We start from the raw sequence: 10460 nt of genomic DNA on the forward strand, positions 1-10460 counted from the left end.
CCCCTTGACCCATAATTCCCACTTGACCTACCTAAACATCCCTTTGCCTCTTTCAATTGTTTGGACAGTTGAGGATTAGATTAGTGTTCCATGACTCAAACCTCTTGGTCAAGCTAGTTAGTGATTAGTACATAAACAATTTAGCAGTTCAAACATTTAAAAAAAAAGGATAAGAATATAAACTTTATATACATTTTTTCATTTAGGTGTAAGAGTATAAATAAATACTAGAAAAATTATCTTTACTCTCCAGTGATTTAAAAAAAATATATAGTTTGAGTAAATTGTTGTATTTTTCTCATTCTCTATGTTATTGCCTTTTTTCTTCCTTTATCAGGACATACTAATCAGAGATATCTACTACTTCTGTAAGTCAAAACTTCAGCCAACATATCGCTCACTGATTGATCATATATATCCATTTTGTGATAAAACTTGAGAAATAGATCAACTAAATTTTGTTTATGAACTCAGCCATAAATTAAATTTAATTATCCAAAGTAGCTCTTAACTCATATTAATGAAATGGACCAAGGCACAACTAGGCTCCCATTGGGACCATGGCTCTATACTCCTATCAAGAATGTGGGGCTACCATTCCTCAAGGAATTTTCTTTGTAGTGCTCGAGTCAAGGAAAGGAACCCATGATCAAAAGCAATATTGATTGTTCTTTGTTTGGATAAAGTAGCATGGAAGTTCTCATGAAATTATCATTTTTTTTTAATAGTGTAGCTAAGGAATGAATGTAACAGACTAGATTTTAAAATAGAGTTTTAACAATTAGGGTAACTTCTTAAAATTATTTTTCCATCTTTCTATTTTCTTTTGTAATATATAAATAAAAAACAGAAGAATTTATATTCCCTTCGTAAACACATTTTTTTCTTCAAAAAACTAATGAGGAAAAACGTATAGATTTTTTTTTTTCTTAAGAAGAGTGGAAAACATAGCCTAGGATTTAGATTAGGAACTTTTAGTAGTTGGCCACAGAAATAATTATATGAGAAGATCAAATACCCTATGAGTAGCAAAGCAATAAAGGACAAACAGTACATCACACATCTTCCTATACAATGACCTATAATCTGTAATCTTTGGGCTTTGTTTGGTTGCTACGAAAGTAGATAAAGGTGAATGTACATTTCAACAAGAAATCACTCTCCAAGCATGTTGATGTGTAGATAGTTGAATTCATTTTGAGAGAGTTTATATATATATATATATATATTTTTATCACTTTTGCAAGGTTATTATAGATCAATTCAATTTCTTTCTACTTTTTAATATATAATATATATATTTTTTTCATTTTCAAGCAGAAGGATCAGCTAGTCCCTGCATCAATCTATTTTCATTCCTATAGAATTTAGATTTAGTTTAAGTATACTTTTATTTTAGTTTATCTTATCCGTACAATGGGATCTACTACAAATACAATTTTTTTTTTTTACTAAATAATTTGTATAGTGAGTTTATTTATAATCTTTCATTATTTGTTATTTATCATCTCAATTCATAGCTAGCGCTTGCATTTTCTCTTATAATTAAGTTTATCTTACTGGTACAATGGGGATCTACTACACTATAAATACAAGCAAGTCTTTTTTTGAATAAAATAGATTATAGATGAGTTAATTCTACTGTTTTCATTCATCATTCATTATGTGTTATTTATCATTTGATCAATTCATCTTTAATGGAAGTAGCTTAATTAAATATATGGGAAAAGGTTCTCACAACACCAATATGCGGACCATTTTTACATACCTCATCATATTTCATTATTCATCCAGAACAGTTAAATATCTAAAATAATCCCTTCCTCTTATTGGAAGATTTGAAAGAAAGAACACTCAAATACCCGCATCAGAAAACCAGCGTTGAAGGAACCCTTTTCCTTAAATAAAAATAGAAAAAAATTCAATCGATGTGTGTTTCCTTAGCTATGCTGTGACATTGATCTCTTTCTATGTTTTATCAATCCTGCAATTATTGCAATTATATCACATAAAAGGAAGGTGTATCATTCTCACACATATATATTGGATCATTTACAATGTTTTAATGGCATATCATAAATTGTCTTTTCTTGCATTCACTATGATGAGATGCAATACTGAATACCCACCCTTCTTATTATCTTTGTAGTGTTCTTCTGCCTACATTAGGAGGCCTGCAGCTAGCCACATAGTAGGGTTTTTTCTTCTTCTGGTGAACTGTTCATTCGAGTGTGGGCCCTACTTCTCCTGTGACAAGTCAATCATATACATCTTACTCCTCTCTTAAAATTGGTGGTAACCCTAAATATTTTTCGGAATTTACCCATGATTAATATTGTTGTCAACTAGTGTAGAGATGTAGCTAGGGTTTTGAAACTTTCCATATGGGTTGTGGGAAGTAATACTATACTTCTTTTCTAGGGTTGGGCTGCCACTCCCATCTTTGATGACCAGTGTCAGGATTGTGCTGAGGTGAGATTCCAGTTTCTCTCTTGCGTCCAAAGGCTCCAAACAAAGACTGGCACGTAAAAGGCAGGATTTGTTCTTCATGAACATCATATACGACCACAAAGGATATAGGAAGTTGGCCCACAAACACCCACAAGAAGACGAATTTACATGTGTGTTCTCTAATTTTCTTTGATTGATTCCAACCCCCCCCCCCTTTCCTTTATTTTATTTTATATGTTACTATAGTTCTTTTTTAGGGTTTTGGGCGTGGGTTTCTTTAACTTTGATTTGGATGTTGTTCTTTCTAAGTATGATCTTTTGCAAGAAAGACCTTGATTATTTTTTATCTCAAGTGGATCTTTCAGTTTTGGCTTGAACCAAAATAACCTTTGATTTGATACCCTAGAATCATGCCAGGAACGTCAAACATGGCTTTCCCCTTACTCCTCACCTAGAGAAAAGCCTAGAAGTGCTCTCTCTCTCTCTCTCTTTATTTTGAAGTCTCCCTGCAATATTCTTTAACAAAGAGAGACCCAACACCTACAACTTGGAGAATCTCCAAGACATCCAAAGCAAGACAACTTTAACATAAGAAATGGATCAAAAACAAAGCATATAGTCATATATGATGATAATGGAAAAAGGTTATCTCTTGGCATAGTCCAAAAGAAGGTTTTATGGTTTTGCTCGTCCTTTTTTATTTATTTAATTATTCTTTTACTTTTTCCCGGTTCAAAAGGTGATTTCGGGTCAAGATAATCTTTGCCTTTTCCCCTTCCTTTTCTTTTCCTTATTGGGTTCTTCCTCAGACAATGCTGTTTGGTACCAATGACCAATCGCAATGTTTCACTTGGCAAAAATCAATCTTTCTGAGTGCTACTTGGAGGGGTTTAGATATATATATTTTTTTTGATAAGAACAAAACCTTAATTATTGAAGGAGGGGTTTAGATATGTATACGGTTATTGAGTTTTAGGTTTCAACTTCAATTGCAGTTTTTAGTTGGAGATTTAGTTTCTCATGTGGAACAAGAAAGAGACTTGTGATTCGAGCCAAAGGGAGACAAAGTTGTCCCCCTAGTGTTGGAATGTGAATAGAAGGGAGAGGATAAAATATATACTTTTATAAGGGATGCTTGGTCTCCTTGACAAAGTAACAACTATAAATCTAATTATATATAAAGCTAATTGCAAAGACAACATGTAATTATAAAGCTAACAAAGACAAAGGAAAGAAATGGTCATGAGATTTTAAGTGGGGAGGGCTTAACTCAATTGTTAAGGCTTATGGGTTGGTCCAACACTTTGTTTGAAAATTAAAGCAAAAAAAAACAAAAAACAAAATCTTCTTTGAAATATAAATCTGCAATGTATTTAAGTATTACAATCATAGATTGCAGTGTATCCTGATGGTTGGTTGGTGGGTTAGTCCAACATTTTGTTTGAAAATTAGAGCAAAAAAAAAAACAAAATCTTCTTTGAAACATATATTCATGTCTTTTAAGTATTAGAGTCATAGATTGTTGTGTAGCCTAACCTGCCAACAACAATAACAATTATAAAAAATAAAAATAAAAAACCCTCAATGCTAGTTGTGTGGCTTACTACTTAATTTTTTGGTTTTTCTTCCTAAAAAGGATTGATGTGACCTAAGTTGGAATTATTTCTAATTAATTTCAGGTCGGTGGAGTGATATTAATAATGAATTATATTAATGGGTCTCACTTCCCCTTCCACTTAAAGGCTTCTAAGTTTTTCAATCCAGTGAGAGCATGATTTCTTATGCCTTGTGATGAAATTGACTATAGCTCAACTTCTGAAGCAATATCCAAAGTTACATAGTGGGGGTTTAAGAAGCTAATCAAGAGGGATTCAAAACTACCCATGCTTGTAAACTTGAAGATAATTAAAGGGTTTCCTAGTTACACTCTAGTGAGTTACTACATCCTCTCTTTGGTTATAATAGCTAGGAGAAGAGAATAATTGTTTTTTTTTTTTCGCTAAAAAGAGAATAATTGGTTTAAGCAGAGAAGTAGTTGGTAATTTATGACACTGCAGTTACATTTATTATCATGGTATTCATCAGCGATATGACTGTTCTGTAGAAATATGTACAAACACTAATAGTAATTAAAGATTGCCAAATGCTTACCTCGTTAGAAAGTGAAAATGCAAAGGCTGAGAGAGAGAGAGAGAGAGAGAGAGAGCAGTCAAAGGGACTATCGAAAAGTCTTGTCAATCTATCCATCCAACAGTAGTAGGGGTCCATCAGCGAGGAGGTACTGTAGGGAGATCAGTATATGTCGCAAAATATGCCCAACCCATTGGATCTTGGGCACCTCTCTCTCTCTCTCTCTCTCTCTCTCTCTCTCTCTTGAAGGTTGAACAAAGCTGCCACGAAGATCCATTCCATAATCCATATCCTCCAACCTTATAAACCTCTTATATAATTGGGACTATTATTGTTTTAACCCTACCCATCTTTTCTTTTCTCTCTCTCTCTCTCTCTCTCTTGCTGGAAGCTAATCATTTGATTTGAATTCCAAAGCCGTAGTGAATCTCACATGGTATATGTTCCATCCATCAGCGAACACATTTCTCCACTACCCAAAGCGGACATATCATATGGTAGTCCAAAAAGCTGATGCATTGGCAGGTTGAAAAGTCTATCCCAACCACATTTGGAACCAAATAGCCCTCAATGATCTTTATTATCTACGGAGCCTATATCCTACCTACCCATTCAATCAATGAAGGAAAATAACTGTACAGAACTTCTTAAGCTTCTATTCTTAAGGAATATTGAGATTATTCATCACAGTCCATAATCCATATTACCAAAGATAGGACAGCCTAAAAGTAGAAAAGAGAAAAATGAAACCATACACTAAAAAGCAAAATGGATTTACAGGAACTTGGTCTTAACATTGATGATGTATTTGCCTGTTTTGGGTTCTACTGCTTACACTAATAGGAAGAGATGGAGAAAGAGAGTAAAGAAAAGAGTGTATGCATATGACTCTCCAAGTAAACTTTCTCTTTTCAAGCCATCAGAGAATTCACCAAATTTAAGACCCAATTCATCTGTGATGAATCACTGTGAAGACTCTTCGTCTTGCTCGATTTCGGAGGCGGGTTCATCATCTTCTTGATCAAAACAGTCAATTCCATAAGCTGCGTGGCCATGTCCAAAGGCTTTGATGTGGTCTTTGAGAGACCTCTTATGCTTGAAATCAGATCCACATATGCAATACCACAGCTTCCCACAGTTCTTCTCATGAGTTCTCCAGTCACCTCTCACTGCAAAGGCCTTACCACATTTCCTACACATGAAAGGCTTTATTCCATGCTTTCTCTTGTAATGTGTTTGGAGCGTTCTGAAGTCCTTGAGAGGCTTTGCCCTTGGGTGATCTATGTTGTTCCTGCACCCTGGTGCACAGCAATAGCAAGGCAGCCTGAGCATGGCTGTTGGTTGGGTCCCCCTTAGAGACTCCGGCCCTTTCCTATACTGTGATCCATGCCCCCACATATGCATCTGCAAAAACAACCATTTCCCACCCCACCCACATACACAAAAAACACAAAAACACAAGGAGAGAATAATGAGAAAAGAAGAAAAAAAAAGGGTGGGGGGGTGAAAAAAGCACATCTGAAACTGCTAAGAAAAGCAGAAGAATAATTAGTAATCCACTGAATCCAACTAGAACTACTCCAACAATTTGATCATTATTCTTTTTATTTAGAATCCTAGGAACATATTATATATTTTGTTCTGTGTTAAGGCACTGATGGGTTCTGGAGATTTTGATCTCACCCAGAGGTGCAACAGCATTTAACCTAACTTGGTTTGACCTACAGTGCTACACAGTAAGAAAAAATGGACTCTCTCTCTCTCTCTCACACACACACACACACACACACGCACACATGTTTCTTTCTATATCTATCTTTCTGAAGTGATTTTGAATGAATTCTTGCAAAAGTTAAGGGTTCAAAGCATATTCCTAACCAGGGAACAGTTTATGAATGGACAACCTCAGAATAAACTGGTATATGAAACAAAGAGGTTCTCCATCTTCCCCCCCCCCCCCCCCCCCCCTTTTTTATTTGATAGCAAGCTTGTTTCTTTCCATCAGGTCCTCAAGACTCAAAAAAGAAAAGCTCAAACAAGGCTGTTGATGTTAAAAAATGTCTTGATTCAGACACATGAAGCTATTCTATTCCTTCTGTCTGAATTTCTGGTGCATGTAGGATTATTTATTTTTTCAGGCTGTAGTGTTCAGAAACCTTTAGATGTTGAAGTTCTATTCTTTGAGGAAGGTGATCATCTGATACCTGGAAGAACTTGAACATATTTCAGTTTTACATGCGTGCCAATGTGTATTGTATGAACACAAACTTCAAAGTGGCAAAAGCATAAGGAACATTGCCTCTGTTGTTCAATCACATAAAGAAACTCACTGATCTGAGTCTCAGTTGGACCAGATAAATATATTCAAATTCCAAAACCCACAAACCATGCAAATGGGGAAAAAAAATAACAAAATTGTTAAAACAAAAATTAGATGACAATTTTGAAAAGAGAGAGAGAGAGAGAGAGAGAGATAAAGAATTGGGTTTTCTCTTCATTTCTTAAAATTGAAAGGAAAGGAAAGGAGAGCTTCATGGGTTTTGGGTTCATGCGAGTAAACATACCTGCATGTTGTTGTATCTGTTGAAGGTCTTGCAGCAAACAGGACATGAGAACTGGGTAGGACCAATTAGAATCTGAGAAGGAGTGGGGATCCAATACTGCCCTTTGTTGAGTCTATCAGGTTGGTACCCAGAAACAATACTTACTCCTTCCTTATCTGTCATCTCGGTAGAGGAAGAAGAGACTCTAGAGATCAGATCAGCAGCAGTAGGGCTGGGGAGCCCTATATGTAGAGCAACAGTCACAGTTTCATCATCAGCTGTACTAGAATAGAAGCTGTCATCTTTGGCCTTGTTGATCTGTTCCTCTTCCATGGCACTGCAGGAGGGTTCTTCTTCTTCATGCCTTGTTGGGCTTAGACTGAGGAGGGGAAGTGCTTCTCTAATAGGAGGAGAGGGAGGTGGGGACTGAGAGTAGATGAAGGAGTTGTTGTTGTCACTGTTGCTGTTGCTGTTGTTGAAATAATTGTAGGGATTGTATGCATAAGGAGGAGGATGAGATGGGTTGGAGGAGGAGGAAGAGGAAGAAGAAGAAGAAGAGGAGAAATGGTGGAAAAAGGGATTGAAGTTGTACCATCCAGTGAAGAAATTGGAGTAAGGATCTGCCATGGTTAAAGGTGAGAAGGGAGACGGTTTGGTTGGATGGGCAGGTTATTATAGACGAGAGAGAGAGAGAGAGAGAGAGAGAGAGAGAGAGAGAGAGAGAGAGAGAGTAAACCCAACCGAAAAATACAGATCACTCAAAAGTGTAAAAAGGGGGGAGAGTAAAAATAACTTGATTAATAAAGGGTTGGAGAGTAGCCCGTTGGAAAATGAAGAAGGGAGAGAAGAAATCACGAGAAGGTGGGGAGAGAGAGAGAGAGAAGATTGGGGAGAAGCAACAGGTGAAGGGAGTGGTGGGAGAATAAGATAATATTGGGACTTGTAAGAACAGAGCTCCTTGTTGGGGATTGTGGTGGAAATAAAAAATAATAATTCACCACATGATCAACAAAAAAAAAGAGGCTAAAAAAAAGAAAAGAGACAGGATCAGAGGTTAGGGTTGGAGGTTGTCCCCCAACCCATAGGAGATGGGTAGAGATTGTTTAACACTGCAAGCAAGCAAGCAGTAAACATGCAAATAAGTACAGAAACACAATTTGGTTGTTCCACTTTTTGCTCTGGTTAGTCTTACTTATCGGGATGCAGGTAGAGAAGTTGTAGCTTCATACTTCATACCATATACCATCCCGGCATTTGCTTCGGTGGGCGAGCTTTGGTCGGCTCGGCTCACTGCGAGAGTTGATTCACGGTCTCAAACCCCACTCATCATCATTGTCTTTTCTACTCCTACCTTTCTCCTGCCCATACATACTTACATGCAAACATCCAGGTAACTGTTCCTGCCGTCATCCACCCAACCCCTCTCTCTCTCTCTCTCTCTCTCTCTCTCTCTCTCTCTACCAGATCACTGACTTGGGCTTGGCTTCACTAGCTCAAATTATGCATTGCAAGTGGCGGCAACAAAAAAGTGCTACACCACTAACATAATCTCATAATACTAATCATATTGTAACACTCAGTTATAGATTCATAATCTCTCTCTCTCTCTCTCTCTCTCTCTCTCTCTCTCTCTCTCTCTCTCTCTCTAGTCCTGGTCAATGTTGTTAATGTAATCATATATTCCGTGGCTTGTATATGTTTATTTCGATAAACCACCTGTATAATGTTTTGTTATAAATTTATAATGAGGATTTGATGCAGGTTTCAGATTGTATCCCTCTCATGTGATTTGAATTTTGGAAATGATCTTGCGTTTTGGATTATTGAGAGGATTTAGATTTTTATTTTGTTTTTATGTTTGCATTTAGTTAGTTTTTATTATGGATTTATTTTTTCTTTTCGCACTCAATTGTAGGAATATTTTTTTTTTTTGGGATAGGTCCTAATATATTTTATTCTATGAGGGGAGAGGGAAGATGTGAACCAGAAGACTTAAACGACCTCCTGGTAGGATGAGATTTGAGGTTCGGCACTCTACCAAGTGTGCTAGGCACTTGTTACACAGCTATAGAAACTAATTAGAATGATGGTTGAGATTGATTAGGGTTTTTTTTTTTTTTTTTATTGTCCTTTAATAGCTATACTCATTTTAGGAGATGAATATTGAATTGAATTTGGAGTTTCTCCTTTTTTAAGTCTTGAAGAACTTCAACCCTTCCGTGTTTTGAAGAGCCTTGAAGACAAACCTAGAAGAGCTTGTATCGTGCTGGTTGATCACATTCCCACCCTCTACTATTGCTTGAAAAGTTTTCGATTTCACATTTCTGAGACTATGTCAGGGTTTTTTCTTTGTAATCAATCTAAGTGAGGTGTGAAGACAAGAGATTGTAACCCTATTTTCCATTGTTAGTGAAGTAAATATTATCTCACTTTGGACGTGTGCAATTTTTCCGAACCACATAAAATTTTGTGTGTACAATCAATAGCTTGTAAAGAGTATTCTGATTTATGAAGCACTTTGGATATGTATTTGACTTAAGAGAAAATTACATTGCCACCCCTTAAAGTTTGATCTTTATTTAATGCCATTCCTTGGACTTTTCGAAACACCAAAGACACCTCCTAAAAATTCAAACAATTCTAAATCAGTCCCTGCCATTAGCAGACTCTGTTAAGTTATAGAATGTTTGTTAGTTTTTCTCCAAAATTCTCAAAACACCCCCGACTGTTGTGAGTGGACAATATTACCCTCCCTTTCCCTTCTTCTTCTAAACTCACACTATCTCACTCATATGACTAAGAGATAACCAAACCGAGAAGACAAACCTGCAACTACCTTGAGCGCCGCTTCCCTCGGACGTATGATCGTGAGCACCTCTCCCCTCCGGCGTACGATTGTGAGCACCCCTCAAGGTAACACCTAGGTGATGCCTTGACAACTGGACCCACTTCACTTCCAAGGCGTTGGAGACTGACTGGACCCAAGGTAACACCTAGGTGATGCCTTGACTTGCCTTGACATCTGTGAACTCAGGTCGTGAAGCCATCCAATGGCAGCTATTGGAAGGCTAGATGTTTGATTAATTTGTGATTACTTGTAAATGCTAGTTTAGTCGATATTGATATGGGCCTTAGATGTAGTTCAGAAATAATGGTTGCAGAGGGGGGAGGGGGAAGAATTGGTTTTCTTGAGCTTTTGCTCTCTTTGGATGCTGATGAATGAAATCAATCAGCTCTGGGAAGGGGGCGATAGATAGTGGTACTACCTATTCACATTCCTGCACACAAACTGTTTCTCTCTCTCTCTCTCTCTCTCTCTCTCTCTCTCTCTCTCTC

The 10460-nt window shown here is 36.9% G+C and overlaps 1 protein-coding gene across 1 annotated transcript; it reads right to left on the bottom strand.

Annotated features, from left to right (window-relative positions):
• Window positions 1–5215: 5215 nt before the first annotated feature.
• LOC122088579 (zinc finger protein WIP2-like) lies at window positions 5216–8268 on the bottom strand. The gene is made up of 2 exons (XM_042657889.1): window positions 7146–8268; window positions 5216–5985 (listed from the first exon to the last, which is right to left on the bottom strand). Exons 1-2 carry the CDS (start codon window positions 7749–7751, stop codon window positions 5545–5547), a joined length of 1047 nt encoding a protein of 348 aa, XP_042513823.1. The 5' UTR covers window positions 7752–8268; the 3' UTR covers window positions 5216–5544.
• Between the last annotated feature and the right edge of the window lie 2192 nt (window positions 8269–10460).

Source organism: Macadamia integrifolia, chromosome 9 (genome assembly GCF_013358625.1).
Source record: "Macadamia integrifolia cultivar HAES 741 chromosome 9, SCU_Mint_v3, whole genome shotgun sequence".
Classification (NCBI taxonomy): Eukaryota; Viridiplantae; Streptophyta; class Magnoliopsida; order Proteales; family Proteaceae; genus Macadamia; species Macadamia integrifolia.

Coding starts and splice junctions, on each gene's coding strand:
- LOC122088579 (XM_042657889.1), bottom strand. CDS start 7,751: ATGGCAGATCCTTACTCCAATTTCTTCACTGGATGGTACAACTTCAAT. Junction 5,986..7,145: donor ACAGATACAACAACATGCAG/GTATGTTTACTC, acceptor TTGTTTTTGCAG/ATGCATATGTGGGGGCATGG.